This window comes from Panthera uncia, chromosome B4, assembly GCF_023721935.1.
Source record: "Panthera uncia isolate 11264 chromosome B4, Puncia_PCG_1.0, whole genome shotgun sequence".
Classification (NCBI taxonomy): domain Eukaryota; kingdom Metazoa; phylum Chordata; class Mammalia; order Carnivora; family Felidae; genus Panthera; species Panthera uncia.
In genome coordinates, this window is record NC_064809.1 from 85,797,058 (window position 1) to 85,818,921 (window position 21,864).

Sequence of the window (21,864 nt, forward strand, 5' to 3'; positions counted from 1 at the left end):
TACTTTTGAGAACCATATACCAAACACATAAGTTTAATGTTCTCTTTCCTTAGAATCCCATGTTGTCTTTTTAAATTCTCTGAGGGTGGCAGACCTGTCTCATTCATCTCTGTATAGCCATTAAGTGTGTATTGGCTTAATTTCATTTTGTAAATTTAATTTTTGGTTTTGTGCATTTTCTAACTTTTTAGATTTTTGTTACCACTTTAAAACTTCTGAAAGAATTGGCTTGGTAGAAGGGGTTAAATTAAGATTTGGCATTATAGCATGTGCATCCAATTAATTTAAAGTGATACTTTAGTAACAAGAGGAGTAATGTTACTGTTTTTAATGAGTTTGTTTCTTGAAGAAGTAATTAGGGCTCTATAAATTCAAAGCATGTAATAAGATTGTGTGGAGATTCTGAACATTCAGAAGGGTAATGAGGATGATGTATATACTATTTTTAATTACTTTTTCTGCTCTAGAATATTTTTATTCATATTTCTCCCTCTGCACTGTTGAAGAAATAGAGTGCTTCTCTGAGGCAGGATAGAACTTCTGAGAAGTTGTCCTTAAAGAGTTTGCAGCAGGAGATGAAGGAAAATCAAAAAACAGTGCTAGGAGAAGGCCATGGGAAAGCTGAGGCTAAGGGGTAGTTAAGATACAGAATCTGTAATATCTGTCTGAAGTATTTTAACTCTTATTATTTGATTTTTGTTTTGGCATTTATTTTACATAAAGTGGTTTTTCTTAAGATTGTTATTACTGGTTGTAAATACATAAAAGTATTTCTACTTATGAATTAGATTTAATAATTTATTTTATATGTATTCTAAATAAAGCTTTGAAAGAGAACAGCTCAGAGGTTGTTCAGCCGTTCCTAATGGGTTGTGGAACCAAGGAGCCGAAGATTACTCAGCTGTGTTTGGCCGCCATTCAGAGACTCATGTCCCATGAAGTCGTGTCTGAGGTAATGTGAAGATCTTAATTTAAACTGTGTACTTAAGAATCAAATCAGGAGTTTTCATTAGGGGAAAATGCAGTATACCTGATAATTTAATGTAAAACAATTTATGTGCTTGAAGGACATGGCTTAATTTTAAAAGATCACCAGATTTTCTCACTATTAAGCACTCATGAATAATGAATAAAGATGAAGTGCATTTTGTCATGTCATGACTAAGAAGACACCATTGAGTACTATAGATCAGTATCACCGAAGAGAATATATTTATTTTTAAAAAGGAAAAATCATGACTTTGCTATATTATCTGAAGTGGTAATTTGTTGTTCATTAATTTCAGTGGTTTCTAATTACCTTATGATAGTACAACACTGAAAAACATTTCAGCGGTCTATCTGCATCCTGCTTTCGAGTGCAATGGTCTCTAACTTTGTGGTACTCCATAAGGTACTTTAATAGAAGCGATACATTCTTTTGCCTTTAATACAGCATTCTAAACGATGTCCAATTTAATTGAGTTTATAAATGTTTTGTTAATTTGAGTTGCATTTTGTTTTTTTATGACATTGTAAAGGGAATAATATATGAAACAGTAGTAGTCTCAATTAACTTGCATGACTATATTTATAAATGTCCACATGAAATATACCCATATTGTAGAAATGAGCTTTGATTTTTTTGACTAGACATCTCAGAACTGCATGCTGCTGTTTGCATATATTCAAATGGTACATTTTAAAGAAATTTATTTTTTGAGAAAAAATTAGTTTAAATCTCAGATTAGTTGAAAGATGTGTTTTGACCTATAGATCCAAAAACATAGGTTTTGTTATTATGACCAAGAACTTCTCTCCAAGTGAGGTAGTAATATTTGTACATCTTTTCTTATTTAGGGACCTAAAACCTTATATTTTATTTGCTGACAGTAATTCAAATAATTATTTTACAGACTGCAGCTGGAAATATAATTAATATGCTTTGGCAGCTAATGGAAAACAGTCTTGAAGAACTTAAGCTACTTCAAACAGTTCTTGTTCTTTTAACAACCAATACAGTAGTTCATGATGAGGCACTTTCTAAGGTAGGAAACCTGTGGTCAAAGTTCATAATTCTTTGGAGACAGTATTTGAATAAGCTCCCTGAAAGAGGAAAGCCTAGTACCGTTTGTACTGAAAGCAACTTCCCTGTAGTTCTTGTGATAATGGACATTGCATGTTAAAAATACCACTAATGCTTTATTTTCCTCAGGTTAGAGTTAAAATCAGATTAAGGTGATTGAACAGAGTCCTTTGGGAATAGCTGACAGGCTTAGTCATGAATAGGAAAAGAGAAAAGTAGCAGAAAAATACAGAAGAATAGGAAACTGAGAGAAAAAAATGTGTTTGGGGTTATCAGTATTCTCCCGAATTGCTTTGAGTTTTCCCTGTAAGAACTCTTCCTTCTCACCTTTTAAAAATAATTCCACTTGTAGGAGTGCTTAGGTGGCTCAGTCAGTTGAGCATCTGACTTCAGCTTAGGTCATGATCTCATGGCTCATGAGCTCCAGCCCCACATCGGGCTTGCTGCTGTCAGCACCGATCCCGTTTTGGATCCTCTGTCCGCCCCCCTCTCTGCCTCTCTCTCTCAAAAATAAACATTAAAAAATGTCTAAAATTTTAAAATTTTGTAAGGTGTGTAAAATCACTTTGGGAAACTAGCATTTTCTTTAATAGTTTAACCTTATATTTACCGTATGATCTAGCCTTTTTACTTCCAGTTACTTATCCAAGGTAAATGAAAACACGTCTCTACGGAGACTTGTATTTGATGTTCACAGCAGCTTTATTCACGTGGCTAAAAAGTGCAAACATCTCAAACGTCTATCAGCAGATGAATGGATAAACACAATATTGGTATACCTATACTGTGAAATACTACTCAGGTGTAAAAAAGTACAAACTACCGATACAGAGAACAACATGGATGAATTTTACAAACATTACAAGTAAAAGAAACCAGATACAAAAAACAGTGCATACTGAATGATGACTGTGTTTGTAGAAAATGCCAGCTTACCGTAATGAAAAAGGCAACCAGGAGGTTGACTGGGGCCAAGCGCGGAGGAGTATGTGGAGGGCAAAGGAACATCAGGAGAGTTTTAGGGTGATGGAACTGTCTTGTGTCTTGATTGTGGCAGTAGTTTCATGGGGGAATATAACTAAAAGAACTCATCATATTAAATACTTTAAAGGATTAGAATTTATTGTATATAAATTATAACTTAACCTGAAGTTGATTTTTAGAAATAAAGAATGACTTCTTTTAAAAAATTATCATTTTATTCATTTATGTGTTTAGCCTATTTATATTTCTCCAAGTGACTTAGTGATGTAACAAACTTTGAGTACTTGTTCTTCACAAAACAAGTCATTCTGGGGAAATAAAAGCATAACACATTTTTATACATACATTAAAAGAACCAAGTTGTGGGGTGCCAGGGTGGCTCAGTCGGTTAAGTGGCCAACTCTTGATTTTGGCCCAGGACATGATCTCACAGTTTCATGAGTTTGGGCCCTGTGTCAGGCTCTGTCCTGACAGCATGGAGCCTGGTTGGGATTCTTTCTCTCCCTCCCTCTCTGACCTTCCCCTGCTCTTTCTCTCTTTCTCAAAACAAATAAATTTAAAAAAACAAAGAACCAAGTTGTGAAATGTGTGTTTCACATTATCTAACCAAATCTTATGTGGCTGTATATTTACACAGTTTGAATTATTTCAGAATCCAAGGATTTTTGTGGCTTTATTGTATAAGAGAAGAGGGTGGGACTTTTAGTATCTGTGATTGGAACGGCCAAACATAAATTATTTAGTTTTGGGTTATGTCTAATAAAACAAATAGTTATTATATTCTTCAACCTTATTTCACACTAAATGAAAATTGTTCTTTTAGGCAATTGTTCTTTGTTTTCGACTACACTTCACAAAAGATAATATTACAAATAATACAGCTGCTGCTACAGTGCGACAGGTTGTCACTGTTGTTTTTGAGAGGATGGTTGCTGAAGACGAACGGCACCGAGGTAGAGTGATAAAAGTGGTTTCCTTTTCACAGTGGGTGGTTTTGCTTGCCTGATTCCTCTTTTTATTTTCCATCTTCGCCCTGTGAACTTAGGCATCTAACACTAGAATACTTTAAAAAACAGATTTATTTTAACAATATTATTACATTGACAGTGGCAGTTTAGATAAATCCCTTACAGTGCTATCATCCCAAGGAGAGGCTCTTTATTTTCCATGTTTATTTCTAATTATGTATAATTTCACATTTTTTTATATCAGCTGTTGCATTGTATGTATTTTTAGCCAAACATTATGTTCTATGAATTTTTCATGTCATTCTTTTATTTTTGTAATTTAAATTTTAACGGTTGCACCGTATTTTGTAGCTATTCTACAATTTAATGAACGAGTTTCCTGCTGGACAGTTATATTGTGTTCAGTATTTTAATACTGTTTTGAGTGTTTTCTTACATATTTTTTCCATTTGATTTACTTCTTTAAGGTAAATTTTCAGGAGTGAGTTTCCTCATGTGAATTTTTGTCTGTGCCTTTTAACATGTGTTAATGAATATTTGTATAATGTAAAGATTAACCTTTTCATATCTTCATCAAGTATCTTTATTGTAACTTTAAACATCTTTTTCTTTGTGATTTTAGGAATTTGTCCATTTCTTCCAGGTTGTCCAATTTGTTGGCATATAATTTTTCATAGTATTCCCTGATAATTGTTTGTATCTCTGAGGGATTGGTTGTCATAATTCCATTTTCATTCATGATTTTATTTATTTGGGTCATCTCCCTTTTCTTTTTGAGAAGCCTGGCTAGAGGTTTATCAATTTTGTTTATTTTTTCAAAAAACCAACTCTTGGTTTCGTTGATCTGCTCAACCGTTTTTTTAGATTCTATATTGTTTATTTCTGCTCTGATCTTTATTATTTCTCTTCTTCCGCTGGGTTTAGGCTGCCTTTGCTGTTCTGCTTCTATTTCCTTTAGGCGTGCTGTTAGATTTTGTATTTGGGATTTTTCTTGTTTCTTGAGATAGGCCTGGATTGCGATGTATTTTCCTCTCAGGACTGCCTTTGCTGCATCCCAAAGTGTTTCAATTGTTGTATTTTCATTTTCGTTTGTTTCCATGTATTTTTTAATTTCTTCCCTAATTGCCTGGTTGACTCACTCATTCTTTAGTAGGGTGTTCTTTAACCTCCATGCTTTTGGAGGTTTTCCAGACTTTTTCCTGTGGTTGATTTCAAGCTTCATCGCATTGTGGTCTGAAAGTATGCATGGTATGATCTCAATTCTTGTATACTTATGAAGGGCTGTTTTGTGACCCAGTATGTGATCTATCTTGGAGAATGTTCCATGTGCACTCGAGAAGAAAGTATATTCTGTTGCTTTGGGATGCAGAGTTCTAAATATATCTGTCAAGTCCATCTGATCCAATGTATCATTCAGGGCCCTTGTTTCTTTATTGACTGTGTGTCTAGATGATCTATCCATTTCTGTAAGTGGAGTGTTAAAGTCCTCTGCAATTACCACATTCTTGTCAATAAGGTTGCTTATGTTTGTGAGTAATTGTTTTATATATTTGGGGGCTCCTGTACTCGGCGCATAGACATTTATGATTGTTAGCTCTTCCTGATGGATAGACCCTGTGATTATTATATAATGTCCTTCTTCATCTCTTGTTACAGCCTTTAATTTAAAGTCTAGTTTGTCTGATATAAGTATGGCTACTCCAGCTTTCTTTTGACTTCCAGTAGCATGATAAATAGTTCTCCATCCCCTCACTCTCAATCTGAAAGTGTCCTCAGGTCTAAAATGAGTCTCTTGTAGACAGCAAACAGATGGGTCTTGTTTTTTTTATCCATCCATTCTGATACCCTATGTCTTTTGGTTGGCGCATTTAGTCCATTTACATTCAGTGTTATTATAGAGGGTTTAGAGTCATTGTGATGTCCGTAGGTTTCATGCTTGTAGCGATGTCTCTGGTACTTTGTCTCACAGGATCCCCCTTAGGATCTCTTGTAGGGCTGGTTTCGTGGTGACAAATTCCTTCAGTTTTTGTTTGTTTGGGAAGACGTTTATCTCTCCTCCTATTCTAAATGACAGACTTGCTGGATAAAGGATTCTCGGCTGCATATTTTTTCTGTTCATCACATTGAAGATCTCCTGCCATTCCTTTGTGGCCTGCCAAGTTTCAGTAGAGAGATCAGTCACGAGTCTTATAGGTCTCCCTTTATATGTTAGAGCACGTTTATCCCTAGCTGCTTTCAGAATTTTCTCTTTATCCTTGTATTTTGCCAGTTTCACTATGATATGTCATGCAGAAGATCGATTCAAGTTATGTCTGAAGAGAGTTCTCTGTGCCTCTTGGATTTCAATGCCTTTTTCCTTCCCCAGATCAGGGAGGTTCTAGCTATTATTTCTTTAAGTACACCTTCAGCACCTTTCCCTCTCTCTTCCTCCTCTGGAATACCAATTATGCGTAGATTATTTCTCTTTAGTGCATCACTTAGTTCTCTAATTTTCCCCTCATACTCTTGGATTTTTTTATCTTTTTCTCAGCTTTTTCTTTTTCCGTAATTTTATCTTCTAGTTAACCTGTTTTCTCCTCTGCCTCTTCAGTCTGAGCCGTGGTCATCTCCATTTTATTTTGCAGCTCTCAATAGCATTTTTTAGCTCCTCCTGGCTGTTCCCTAGTCCCTTGATCTCTGTAGCAATAGATTCTCTGCTGTCGTTTATACTGTTTTCGAGCCCAGTGATTAATTTTATGACTATTATTCTAAATTCACTTTCTGTTATATTGTTTAAATCCTTTTTGATCAGTTTGTTAGCTGTCGTTATTTCCTGGAGATTCTTTTGAGGGGAATTCTTCCGTTTTGTCATTTTGGATAGAACTGCAGGGCACTTCCCCTGTGCTGTCTTGAATAACTCACGCTGGTGGGCGGGGCCGCAGTCAGACCTAATGTCTGTCCCCAGCCCACTGTTGGGGCCACAGTCAGACTGGTGTGTGCCTTCTCTTCCCCTCTCCTAGGGGTGGGATTCACTGTGGGGTGGCGTGGCCCGTCTGGGCTACTTGCACACTGTCAGGCTTGTGGTGCTGGGGATCTGGCGTATTAGCTGGGGTGGTTCGGCAAGGTGCACAGCGGTGAGAGGGGCAGAGTCAGCTCGCTTTTCCTTCCGAGATCCGCCTCGGGAGGGGCCGTGTGGCACCGGGAGGTAGTCAGACCTGCCAATGGAGGGATGGATCCGCAGAAGCACAGCCTTGGGTGTTTATGTGGTGCCAGCAAGTTCCCTGGCAGGAACCGGTTCCCCTTGGGATTTTGGGTGGGGGATGGGTGAGGGAGATGGCGCTGGCAAGTGCCTTTGTTCCCCGCCAAGCTGCGCTGTGCCGTCCAGGGCTCAACAACTCTCCCTCCCGTTGTCCTCCAGCCCTCCCGTTCTCCGAGCAGAACTGTTAGCTTATAACCTTCCAGATGTTAAGTCCCACTCGCTGTCAGAACACACTCCCATCCAGCCCCTCCGCTTTTGCAAGCCAGACTCGGCTGCCCCTCTGCCCCGGCTCCTTCCCGCCAGTCTGTGGAGCACGCACCGCCTCTCCGCCCTTCCTACCCTCTTCCGTGGGCCTCTCATCTGCGCTTGGCTCCGGAGACTCCGTTCTGCTAGTCTTCTGGCGGTTTTCTGGGTTATTTAGGCAGGTGTAGGTGGAATCTAAGTGATCAGCAGGACGCCGTGAGCCCAGCGTCCTCCTACGCCACCATCTTCCTAATGATGAATCATCATATGTTTTTCATCTTACTGATACATTCTCTTTTTTGTTTTTCCTAAATACAATTTATTTTCACTTTAGGTAATGTACAGTGTAGACAGTGTGCTCTTGGTTTCAGGAGTAGATTCCCTTGATCCATTGCTTACATACCGCACCCAGTGGTCATCCCAACAAGTGCCCTCCTCAGTGCCCATCACGCATTTTCCCCTAGCTCCCCCTCAACCCTTAGTTTGTTCTCTGTATTTAAGGGTCTCCCGTGGTTTCCTCCCTGTTTGAAACTATTTTTTTCCCCTTCCTTTCCCCCATGGTCTTCTGTTAAGTTTCTCAAGTTCCACATATGAGTGAAAATATATATGTCTTTCTCTGACTGACTTATTTCACTTAGCATAATACCCTCCAGTTCCATCCATGTTGTTGCAAATGGCAAGATTTCATTCTTTCTCATTGCTAAGTAGTATTTTTCCCCCAGTTTCGAAGCATAGTTCTGAGCCTATAAAGTTTGTAATTTCATAAACATGTATTTATTTTAAGTAGTGCATATGATTTTTTAAAGGTCCTTATAGACTCCTAAAACTCATCTGATTTTGACTACAGATATTATAGAACAACCAGTACTGGTCCAAGGAAACAGTAACAGAAGATGTGTCAGCACCCTCAAACCTTGTGCTAAAGATGCATATATGCTTTTCCAGGTATTTCAATTTATAAAAAATAATTTTTATTACAGAATATAGTTTTGTGTAAATTTTTGATTTTTGCAATTTATGTTTGTTTTAATTTTTAAAGTGTCATTTTTTAAAAGTGTCCAATTTTGAAGTGTCAAAAGTAGTATTCCAAAAAACTTCTTTAACGTTAAAGACTATCCACAGTTAAGTAACATGATAAAATGTAACATTTCACTTTAAGGAAATAGAATGAATTACACTATACTAGAAAATACTATATTATATTATACTAGAAAAATAACTAGTAAGAAAAAATAATTTTCAACTTAAAATTTAACTAATAAATCTTTGGCCTATTTAATATAATTTGATATACAAATACCTAATTTTTACATTATTTGTCATGAATAAATCTTTTAAGTAAGATGAGATTTATCAGCACTGAAATTTTATTAATTATTTATTAAAGGATTATTATAAGTGTTTTTTCATTAAAAGACTATTAACCATTTATCTCTTTATATTATGTCTTGTCAAAAGTTACACGATTCTTTAAAAGTTTAATTATTTAATCAAGTATATAGTTTGTCAGAATTTCAGTTACCAGTGTTTAGTTTCTAAGGAGTAAATATACTGTATAAGAAGAGATAATTTTTTTACTTTTATGAATTCTGAACAGCACATTTCATTCTAGCATGTAAATGTTTTATTTATTTTTTATTTATTGTTTGAATTATTTTCCCAGGATCTTTGTCAGTTGGTTAATGCTGATGCCCCTTACTGGCTAGTAGGCATGACAGAAATGACTCGAACATTTGGCCTTGAATTACTTGAGTCAGTCCTGAATGATTTTCCACAGGTCTTTTTACAAGTAAGCCATTTGTAGTATCTTGCAACAAAATTTATAATTTTTTCACAGATATTTTTCAAGAAAGTAACATGTATTCTTTTTCCCATGTTAGAGGACTGAAAGAATTATAGCTTTAGACTTTAGAACTGTGATAATTTAGTGTGTCTTACATTATTGTAGTGCCCTCACATTTTGAAATTTTAACCTTAGAATCCCTAGAGACTTATCTAGTGAGACATTTCTCAGTCTGTGAATCCACGAAGGAATGTAGTATGTGGCTATTTTTTAAAATATGTAAAAACTGAAAAATTGTTACTGATCTTTACTTGTTTATATGTACCTATGTGCTTTTTGATAATTTATTTGGAAAAAAGTAGTAGTCAATGGCTGATAAGTTTAACTTGCAATGGGAGTTATAGAGGAAAAAGTAAGAATCCAAATTTTTCATTTAACTTGCAAGAAGCTAAAGTCTAATATTGATTCAGTGATTTACATAGGATTCCTTAGTTATTAGCAAATCTTGAACTAAAATTTAGATCTTTTTACCACTAACCTAGTTCCTTTCCTTACCATACTGCCTCCCTAAGTGGCACTTCCAAAATGTGTGAGCCAAGTGCTACAATAGTAGAGGATCCTTTAGCCCAGGATTTGGAACTGAAACTTTTATTATACAGATGATAATTTGGGGACATAGAGATCATGATGACTGTAGTGAGAATAATTTGAGTGGAGTTGGGGTGGTTCCTAGTGGTTATGAAGGAAGCCCAATTGTATTCAGTTGAGTAGTGAGTGGAAAAAGTGTGAATAGATAAAACTTTAAAGAGTTGTCTATAATATTTATCAATTAACCAGTATATAAATTTAGTTAGTGAAGTATGAAAATGTACTTTGGTATGCTTTTCATTTTGGCAGTCAAAGAAACTATCGATAGGACAGTAGAATTTCAAATCACTTAACTCTAAAGATTCCATTTTGGGGGACAAAGAATTAAAAAGTACATTAAAATGTGTATAAAAGTCTAGAAGAATATACATTCGGAAGTTAGCAGTGATCAATAGCGTTTCTCCAGGAAGTTAATATTAGGCAAGGCTTTTATTTTTATCTTTTCACTTACCGGTATTTTTTCATTTTTTTTTTTTCCTCTGATGAATCGGATTCTAATAAGGAGACTTTTTAAAAATCTTAATTCTGAACAAATAAACTGCCCTGTGCCTTATTTTTTCCCTTTTCTGTAAGATTAAAAGATTAGATTGGATGATCTATTATTGTGCCTTGTTCTCAGCCTCAGTGGTATTTGGATGAATAAAAAACCAAAATAATGTATATTTGAGGTTAGGCATTAGTTGTGCACTGGACTTTATATTATCAATAAAATGGGACTATTTTGGGCTAATATAGGCAGGAAATGAATAGGTTAAGGAAGGTTTTTTGCATGACATGATATGACTATATGTAAATTTTAAGAATCCTTTGCAAGATTCCCCAGACTAAAATAATTATGGGGGGTGTCAGGGTAGCTCAGTCAGAGGATCATGAGACTCTTGATCTTGGGGTCATTAGTTCAAGTTCTAGGCTGAGTGTAGAGATTACTTAAATAAATAAAACTTTAAGAAATAAAATAAAATAATTATGCTTGTCATTGCATTTTTAAAAATCAGCTTATTGTGTTCTGTTCAAGCAGCCTAAGAAGAACAAAATATTAAGTTAATTCTTAAATCTTCCATACATGAATGGAATTGTTATCTTGGCAAAATAAAATTAATGAATTATATAACATATTTTGTTAAACTGATGTTCTTTCAGCTGCCTGTTTTAAATGCCTTAGCTATTTGTGTAATCTGTTTTCTTCTGTTCTTTATGTTTTTAATTGATAGTGTTCCAGCAAAATTAAAATTCCTAATAATAAACCACTTAATTCCAATTCATTAGATTCCTTTTTAAATTAGATTCTTTTTAAACTTTGAAATAATGATGAACAGTTTGATCTTACATTCTCAAAGAGCAGCACTAATTTCATACTTGTGTGTCAACTAGAGTAATAAACTAAACATATAATAAAGCTAAATTATTCATACTGGTTATTAAGTTTTATTTGCTAGTACATATGTTTGAAAAGTAGTAAGTAAAAAGTAAAAATAATAAGTACCAATTAAGTTAATTTTTTTTTTTTTTGTCTTTGCAAATAGCACCAAGAGTTTAGTTTCCTTCTCAAAGAAAGGGTATGTCCTCTTGTGATAAAACTCTTTTCTCCAAATATAAAGTTCAGACAAGGTTCCAGCTCTTCATCTTCTCCAGCACCAGTTGAAAAACCGTATTTTCCTATCTGCATGCGTTTGCTGAGAGTAGTATCTGTTCTGATTAAGCAATTTTACAGTCTTTTGGTAAGTGCTAATTTTCATGCATGTTTGTATGTGTAATTGCATGCAGTGCTCTTTTTAAATGATAATTTATTACAGTGCATTCAGCCTTTTCACTTCAGAATTTTTTAGGTATTTATAGGTATTCTCCTAGTTACTCTAATAAAGGTTTATGCTGTCCTTTCTTAAATCTTGCTTATTTTTAATGTATGTCAAGTAGAGTCATGGCCTATTATCTGAAGGCAGCATAGAATTTGTGGCTGGGGAATTTAGCTTCTTACCTAATTATCGATATTTGAAGGATAATTAAAATTATAGTATCTTAAATTAATGCTACTTTCATTTATACTGTTTTATGTATCTTAACAGATTAAAGCAAAGAAGTTAAAAATTTGGTGAACTCTAGGATTAATAATCAACTATATTGGCTTCTAGTCCAGTATTATATTTATTTTGTATAAATTTATGAATTTGTGATATTCCTGATCACAATACATCAATGTATCAATATTTCTCGGAGAAAATGATGTATTATATTTCTTTTAATTTTATATTAAGTCAAATCCAGCATTGTACTTTTTTTAAGCTTGTATACTTCATTTTAATTAACAGGAATAATTGGTTATTGATCATTGTGGAATAGTAAACTGTATAAAATTATAATACTTCTAATACTGTGAGCATTTGATGTACTAAATATTAGAGATAGCCAACAACTTCACAAACTAGTAGATAATAGTTTATACTAAATTCTGTGGAGAGCTCTTTAAAATAAAGGGCTTTTTTTTTATTATTTAGGATAAACATGTTATACATTTTCTTTTCATATTCCAAATCCATTTATGCAAAGTGCATTTAGAAATAATCTTCATAAGCACTGTAGTTATAATTATTTCTGGCCACAAAAAGTATATGTATAATATACATTGATGTATTGAATGCATTGTATTGAGATAACTGTAGGAAATCAAATGACTTCAAAAGTGTTGCTATTTATTAGGGACACTGTTAAGTTATCAGAGTTAGGTACCAAAGGTTTAAGAGTCTTTTGGTACACTCATTATTATTGGCTTGGACTTTTTCTCTTCTACCCATATTAATAACATATAATTGAACATTTAGGTATATGAGTTTATGAACTTACTTTATTTCATAGCTCCATCTTTCTCTGTAGGGATTAACTTTTTAAAAATTACAGTCAGTGTTCCTCCCAACATGCATGGTATTTGATATAATTTCCAATAATTGTTTTTAATTGAAAAAATAAGACTTTTTTGTCTAATTATATACAGTTGAAATGGAGGGAAATTCTGTGAATCTTTACAATGATTAACTTTTGGAGGTTTTGAAAGGTCTCCTGTCACTTGTTGAAAATAAATGAAAAATTGCTTAATTTCTCCAAAGATGGAGAGCTTTTACCTGGCAGTTGTCATATTTTCTTAATTGTATTTATTTATAGTCCGTTTCAATCTACACAGAAACTTTTTTATTGCGTGTTTTTTTTATTTTGAGAGAGAGAGAAAACACGAGCAGGAGAGGGTCAGAGAGAGAGGAAGAGAAAGAATTCTAAGCAGGCTCTGTGCTGTCAGCATAGAGCCTGACACATGGCTCAGTCTCATGAAACGAATTTCTCACGATTTCTCATGATATCAAGACTCGGACACTTACCTCACTGAGCCACCCAGGCACCCTAGTCCGCAAAGAAACTTAAAAAAAAATTTTTTTTTAAACATTTATTCATTTTGAGAGACAGAACAGAGCCTGAGTGGGGGAGGGGCAGAGAGAGAGGGAGACACAGAATCTGAAGCAGGCTCCAGGCTCTGAGCTGTCTGCACAGAGCCTGACGTGGGGCTCGAACTCACTACAAGATCATGACCTGAGCCGAAGTTGGACACTCAACTGACTAAGCCACCCAGGAGTCCCTGCAAAGAAAGTTTTTAAAATTGTAAACCAGAGTGACATCAGCAAAATGTTGGAATATGAGGATTCAAGCCCGCTGTCCCCCAGAGAGACACCAACTTAACAGTACATAATTACCTCTGTGACAACTTCGGAAACCAGTTGAGAGGTTATAGCACCATAGGCAAATGGAAGGCCAAACAGAGAGGTTCATTACAGTGGGTAGGAAAGCTCATGGCCCTTAACTGCATACCTCACTCCACTCCTTACACATCTCAGCATGGTGTGATCAGGAGAAAACTGCCAACCTATGGCTTCTCCTTTAGATGGGCAAAAGATAAAATGCGCATATAATATTCTGACTTTTTTGGGGTACTGCCCACCTAGTTTCTGTCTCACCTGATTTTTGGAACACTGACAGGCAGCACATTTGGGCCTGCTAGGCACCAAGGCAAACCTGTTGCTTGCCCAGAGAGGCATAGTACTGCAGACATACACCAGGGGGAGCTTCTGAATAGAAACAAGTAAGTGTCTTCTGCTGGGAAATTATACACACAAGCCCAGAGGAAACACATTGACAGAAGAGGTTTGAGAGGTTTCCAGGCTGATTGGTGAAGTTCTTTCCCTGTAGAAAGCCAGTCCATAAAGACTAAAAGAGTTGACTTTTTCAACAACAACAACAACAACAACAACAAAATAAGGCATACAGAGAAACAGGGAAATATGGCTCGGTTAAAGGAACAAAATTAATCTCCAGATACTAACCATAAAGAAATGGAAGTCAGTGAATTACCTGACAGAAATTCAGAATAACCATCGTAAAGATCTGAATGAACTCAAAGAGAATACAAACAACTAAATGAAATCAAGAAAATGGTATATGAATAAAATGAGAATATCAATGAAGAGGTAGAAACTATAAAGGAGAACAAAACAAAAATTCTAAAGAAATATATGGTAATTCTGAATTGAAAAATTCATAGAAGGGGTCAACAGTAGACTAGATCAAGCAGAAGAAAGAATCCACAAACTCGAAGACAAGTTATTGGCAATTACCAGGTCAGAGGAGCAAAAACATAAAAAGCAAGAAGAGCTTCTAGCAGACTTCTGGCATATCATCCAGCAGACCAAGATATGCATGTCTAGGAAAAGCACATTGGGTTATGCTCCTACACTCACAACACCTTGGATATCAGATGTATGGATTTTTTCCCACATCAGCCAATTCTCTGACAGCCAGATATCGTATGTTGAGTTCAACTCTGACACTAGCCAGAGTTAGTACAGATCCTGTAGTTAAGGGCTCAGTTCCACAAGACTCCCCTGTTGCAGATGCCAGTTGCAAGTAGTGCATTGCCTGGTTATCCACAGATTCTAAGTTGGCTGTAAATGGGAAGTTCCCACAACCTCCTCTTTGGGTTTGATCATTTGTCAAAGTGGTTCACAGAACCTAGGAAAACAGTTTACTTACTATTGCTTATTTATTACAAAGGATATTTTAAAGGATAGCAACGAACAGATTCATGAAAAGAACAGGCACATGAAAAGATTCATAGGGTGAGGTCTGGAAAGGTCCCAAGAGCAGGAGCTTCTGTCCCTATGCAGTTGGGGTGTGTCACCCTCTTAGCATATAGATGTATTCACCAACCTGGAAGCTTCCTAAACTCCATACTTTTAGGATTTTTATGGAGGTTTCATCATGTCAGCATGATTGATTATTAACTCAATTTCTACCACTCTTCCCTCTCCAGAGTATGAGAGGTGAGGCTGAAAGTCTCAAGCTTCTAATTATGATTGTTTTTTTCTGGTATCCAGCCCCTATCCTGCAATCCATTGAGGGTTGCCGCATTTGAATGAAAGAATCACATAGGAAATTTCAGGAGACTTAAAACTCTGTGTCAGATGCTCCTATCACTCAGGAAATTATGAGAATTGTAGGAGCTCTGTGTCAGGAACCAGGAGCAGGGACCAATATATATATTTCTTATTACTTCACAATACATTATTGGAGTCTCAGATGAGGAAAGCAAGGGGCAGAGAGCCAGTTTGAAGAAGTAATGGCCCAAACCTTCCCAAATTTGAAGAAGGAAAGGGACAAATTCATGAAGCTCAGAGAATTACAACTAGGATTTATCTAAAGAGAACTATACCAAGACATGTTATAATTAAGCTGTTAAAAGTTTCAGAGAATCTTTAAAGTAGCAAAACAAAAGCAACTCATCATGTTCAAGGGAGTGCTCATAAGACTCAGTAGATTTCTCAGCAGAAATCTTGCAGGCCAGAAGGGAGTGGGATGATGTATTCAAAGTATTGAAAGAAAAAAAAACCTGCCAGCCACAAATACTATACCCAGCAAAACTTTCCTTTAATAATGAAAGAGAAATTAAGACTTTCCCAGGTAAACAAAAGCTGGTAGAGTTCACCTATGACAAGGCCAAATATCTATCACTCCCCTACTTATTTTCCTAAGTATTATCAGAGTTATCTTAGGAAGACTTCTCTAAAATGCTGGTTTAACTACATTAAATTAAGATAAAAGTGTAGGAAGCAGAGATATTCTTCCTTTTCCTTTTCATATCCACTCATCAGTCATAGAACACCAAATCTTCTACTCTCATAATAATGCATAATGCTATAAAAAACTTTTATATTCTTATAAAAAAAAAAGTCACCTTGGTGCTTAGTTGTACCCCCTCAAAACTAGTATTTTGAAGCCCTAACCCCTAATGTGATAGTATTTGGAGATGGAATCTTTGGGAGATAATTAAGTTTAGATGAGGTCATACTGTAGGGCCATGATGATGGAGTTAATGACCTTATAAGAAGAGACACTAGAAAGCTTTCTTGCTCTTTCTCACTCTTTCTGCCATGGGAGAACACAGTGATAAAGCAGCTGCTTGTGAGTTAGGAAGAGCAGTCTGATGCAAATCTCACCTTGCTGGCACCCTCATCTTAGACTTCTCGCATCCAGAACTGTGATAAATAGATTTCTGTTATTTAAGCCACCCAGTCTGTGGTATTTTGGTATGGTATCTCAGCAGCCTAACAACTTAGTTTCTGTCCACCACTTTTAGTATATAGCAGTTCATCCAGTGACTTCTTAAGAGATACAGATACCTCATTCCTCAGTAATTTTGGTTTGGGATGAAATTGCTGTTTTTGAGTGCATATATTTCAGACACTATACAAAGTGCTTTACATATATTCACTTAGACTTTACTACAGGTGAAAAAATAAGGCTCAGGATATTTATGTAAAATGCCTGAGATTATACTTTATAAGCACAGAGCTGGGATGTTAACTCATTCTTTTAGACCCCCAAATCCTCGCTCTTAATCCCAGTGCTTTTTACTACTTCTCTGTTTTCTTAGTTCTTATTTCTTTTCTCTCCAAGGCTGTTTAGTGTCACATTTTTCATACTGTTACCATACCATTCTCCATATTTTGACCTTAATCTCCTTGACTTGGGTGGGGGATAAAAGGGGAAGATAAGTAACAGTGTCACCAGCTACTGGAAAGATTGAATATTACTACCTAAAGGTGGTAGAGAAAGGCCTACTTCCGTGTACTTCACTCATTGGGGGTAATGACCAACTGGTAAAACTTACCTTACTGTGTTTGTAAAGGCAAATTCATCTTCAGATGATTTAAAATATTAATTCCACACTGTTAGATTTTTTAATATTGGCACTTTTCATTATGAGCAAGTTCAGACATTCTACAGTTTCTCCAAGGGCAAAAATTAAAGGTATGGTACTTGTGGAGTAAGATATGTAATTTATGTGCAATGCTTCTCTCTCATTTCTTTGTGTTTTCTTTATTTAAACATAGAAATTATACATCTAGGAGACATACTGGAGTAGTAATTCTTACACTTTTTAGTCTTTGGATCTCTTTATGCTTGTAGGAAAATATTGACCTTTTGTTTATGTGGATTTTTTCTATCATTTATTGTACTAAAAATTAAGTCAGATCATACTGAACCCACTCATGTTAACATAAAACTCATTATTTTTCCAAGAGGAAAACAAAGATATTTTTTGCAAATCTCCTTAATGTCTAGCTTAATAGAAGATAACTGGATTTTCTTATCTTTTTTCATTCTATTGTGACGTGTTGTTTTGGTTGAAGCATATGAAGAAAATCTGTCTTGTCAAAGACATGTAGTTGGAAAAGGCAGAATTGTCTTCATGGATATTAAATCTATCTTAATAGTGGATATTCCTCTTTGCTACTACACCAGACTGGACCAAGTGACAGTTTCTTAAAGGTGTAGTATTGAAACCATAGTAATGACATTTTCATACTCGGTTACATTAAAATTCATTGATTCATCTTGTGCTCTGATTGTATCTTTTATCCATACATGATTTTGTAATATCATGTATTTTAATTATGCAGATAATCCAAATGTCAACATTTTATACATTACCAGAAATCACTTTTGTTAATCACCAACCATTTATCAGATAAATCTGTTATTAAGAAGTTGTCAAGGTCACAGTGGTAGATATAAATTTTCTAAAATACTTACTTTTGCTTGAAAGCTTAAATCTCTCGTTGGCAACAAATACTGTTATTTGTTTCCCTTACAGCTACAAGCTTACTTTGTTCATTTTTTTATTAAGTGTCTGCAATGTACACAAGTCTAAAAAGTCATAATTTACCGTTTGCTTTTTCAGTTAAAATGGTGTTCCTTAGGGGGAAAAAAGTGACTAGATCAGTTCTTAACTATGTTTTTCCCCATCCAACCGTTGTACTTTGATACGTAGAAAAACTGCTTCATATATATTCTCATTTTGTCACGCAGAAAATTAAAAAGACAGACACTTACAGGTCAAATTTAATAAAATTAATAATTTGTATTTTATTTTTTATTTATGCTTATTTTTATTTACTTATTTTCATTGTGGTTTAGTGAAATAGACCTTTTTAAAACAAAATTGTGTGTGGGAGTGAAAAATACAATGATACTAGTGCAGTTTGGTGCTACTGCCTTGATTCGTGCTAAAGCACCAGCTGTTATACCCACCATTGCTTTCGTATCATCAGTGCAAATGTCAATACACTAAAAATGGCAAGTAATATCTTAGTGTTACTATAAAAATAATTGTGACCTCATTTTAACCCCACTTAGGGGAATCACTTAACTAGGGAATCTGTTCTCCTTCAGTATTCACCAGCTTATTTTGTCGTATCAAGTAGCTCAGGGGTGGAGATACCTAACATTCAAAGGTTGGTTCTGTTAATATATCTAGAGTGACTGGAGGAAATTGGAATGCCCCGGTCATTCAGGAAGAGATATAATATAGCAGGTATAGTATATTCTTCCTCTTTTCTATCATCTGAGCTAGATGTTTCTCTGTCCTCTGAATCATTTATGCTTTGTGTCCAGATATCTTTTTTAGGAAGATAGTTTAAGGGATTTGTGAAACTTAGCTTATAAATTGGTAGCATATCTCTTTTCTACCTTTGACTCACTGCTTTTAAAAAGGAGTTAATGGGGCTATTTTGACTTACCCAACCTAATTTTCTACTGCTTCACATACATGTCTCCAACAAAGGATCTTAGCACTACAAATTCATTAGCCAAAAGGTTGTTTACTCTTATCAGCCTTTGAGAAATAGACTCCTGCATTTATAGTCTATCAGACTGTCTTTGTTGTGTCCTAAGTCAACAGTTACTTTATTATGTACATAGTTCCTTATCAGAAATCCATGTGCTACTGTGATTAAAATTTCTACCAGAATGAGCGATTAATCTTAAGCATCAGTTGTCTCTTGACTACTATCCAGTACCAAAGGACTGTAGGAATTCAGAAACATTCATCACTCTTCATGCTAGTATAATGGAGTTTATGAGGTATCTTCATGTCACATTAGGCCAATTAGACTTAGGCCATAGAAACCATTCTTTTAAATATTCTTTTTTAAAAATTTTTTAATGTTTATCTTAGAGGGAGAGGCAGAGTATGGGCAGGGGAGGGGCAGAGAGAGAGTCACAGAATCCGAAGCAGGCTTCAGGCTCTGAGCTATCAGCACAGAGCCCGACGTGAGGCTCGAACCCAAGAACCCTAAGATCATGACCTGAGCTGAAGTCAGATGCTCAACTGACTGAGCCACCCAGGCGCTCCCTATAGATGCCATTCTTAATACACGTTTCCCTGTGAGTGCAGCTTCTTGGGAAAAAGGCTTAACAAATTCACAGCAGGTGCCCTCCATTGATGTCCTTGAGAACAATGCAGTGACCTCAACACTAGTTCTCTGATCAGACTTTCACACTTGGCAAGGAGGAAGGAAAGGAGACCAAAGTTCCAGACCTCAGGAGAGAGGCTCTCATTTACCCAAATTACAAGGTTGTAGTGGCTGTAGTATAAATTGTTTGATTTGCTTTTTTTTTTTTAAGATTACAAATTATTAAAGCCTTTGAATTTTTGTATGTTATGATATATTTAGATAGTAATTTTTATGGAATAAGTACTAAAATAATACAGGTCTCTAGGTATTGTTATGTACATAGTACTCCTCGTACATGATTTTTCAGCTGACAGAATGCGCTGTAGTCCTTCTCTTACAGGAGAGGAACTGATATACTCTTCAAGGCAAGTTTTATAATAATATTTCTTTTGGCTGTGATATAATGTTTTTGAGAGCCTTTGTTTTCTGGCCTCAAAACCTGGCTTATGAGCCTTCAATTGTACTACCGCATTTATATTTCACTTTTATTCTAAAAGAGGTAGTGTGTGTTTGGAGGACCCACTAATGTTAAAACTCTGTTGTAGATAACAACTTGCATAGTGAGTCACCAGCATGATTCTTTATCAGTTCTTTACTAAAAGGGATCATTTGTTTAGGAAAAAATGTGCTCCGTATTTGCATGGCACTTTATCATATTTACGAGACGTTTTTATTTTTACAATTTTCTCATTTGATTTCTCTGGAAGATGAGATGCTTTTATCCTTTATTTATAAGGTTATGTAACTTGTCATCCACTCTGTTGGATAAAGCTGAGCCCATCTGATTTCTGATCTAATGCTTTTTAACAGTATCATGTTTAGGACAGTGATAAGCCTCTGTTTTAGGACTTCCCCAATCATAGCAATCCAAGAATAAAGTTTTTAATTACCCCTTCTGCTTTATCTTCATGATTATGTCCTAGTTTTAAGCATCCAGTTAACAGGACTGTAAGACATTAGAAGATACCAACTGCTAAGACTTCGGGCTAACATCCTGACGACTGCTATATTTCTGAAATTTCTTGCCCCACATGATGCTTACTCATTTCAGGGTACCCCCAGCTAACTCATCCAATAATGTGCTACACTTGGTATAAAGGGAGATTTCAGTTTGGCCTACTAATCACAATGTCAGGTCCTTACCTCACAAGGATCCTGCTGTGCCCTCAGTTAATGTGTAACATTAAGAAGTAATCTATTAACTTTTGAAAAAACTGGTTACTTTTTTTTGTTCATTTATTCATCTACCACACATTTAGTGTGTAATGTTGAGAATGTGCTCTAAACATTTTTATTTACAAAGAGCTTGCAGAAGAGATGATTTATATTAACAGTAATGATAACGGATATTTATAAAGAAAGGGAAACTATGTACCAGGCGTCATTCTAAGTACTTTATATCTTATACTTGTTAACTGCTATGGATTCCTTTTTGTTTTTCCCTAGAAAATATACACTAAACATGCTTACGTTTATTGCCTCTTTGTTTAAGCAGCACAAGAACATATGGAAAAACTTGTGGTATTATTAAAGAGTAGAATATACATCCTACCAGCAGTTTACATGTATGTGTGCTACCTGGCAGCAGTGAGGATAGTGTGATGGCGCATAGTGCTTTCTAAAGAATGAGGATAAAAGATTGACCATGTGAGCAGATGACTAGTGTGTGTTTTCAGAGATGTACTTAGAGAGAGACTGATTATTTTTACTGTTAGCTTTTCCCTTATATAACTGCTCTTCCCTTCCTTTTCTCTACTCCCCATTAAGAATTATAATTTATTTAAAGTTAGAAGATTTTATTGATTTTTCCATAAACTAAGAACAAGAGTGTATTTTATAAATTCCTATCTTAGATTTAAAGATATATTATTAAAAAATCTTATACTTTTTAGGTAACTGAATGTGAGATATTTCTGTCACTTCTGGTGAAATTTCTGGATGCAGATAAACCACAGTGGCTACGAGCTGTTGCAGTAGAATCTATACACAGACTCTGTGTGCAGCCTCAGCTATTAAGGTAGAACCTCAGCAGTATTTAGTTAAATAGGTTAATGTTTGTGCTAGTAGGAAGACTTTTAAGTTTTCCCAAACGTTAGTGATTTCTA

General features: G+C 35.4%; 1 protein-coding gene across 3 annotated transcripts in view; it reads left to right on the forward strand.

Moving 5' to 3' along the window:
• MON2 (MON2 homolog, regulator of endosome-to-Golgi trafficking) overlaps positions 1–21,864 on the forward strand; it is a 117,349-nt gene that overhangs the window by 23,211 nt on the left and 72,274 nt on the right. For all 3 annotated transcript variants that reach the window (XM_049625887.1, XM_049625888.1, XM_049625889.1), the window contains exons 3-9: positions 825–952; positions 1,896–2,027; positions 3,873–4,002; positions 8,346–8,443; positions 9,162–9,287; positions 11,453–11,647; positions 21,652–21,776. In XM_049625887.1, coding sequence (XP_049481844.1) covers positions 825–952; positions 1,896–2,027; positions 3,873–4,002; positions 8,346–8,443; positions 9,162–9,287; positions 11,453–11,647; positions 21,652–21,776 — 934 coding nt within the window. The remainder of the gene's footprint in view (positions 1–824; positions 953–1,895; positions 2,028–3,872; positions 4,003–8,345; positions 8,444–9,161; positions 9,288–11,452; positions 11,648–21,651; positions 21,777–21,864) is intronic.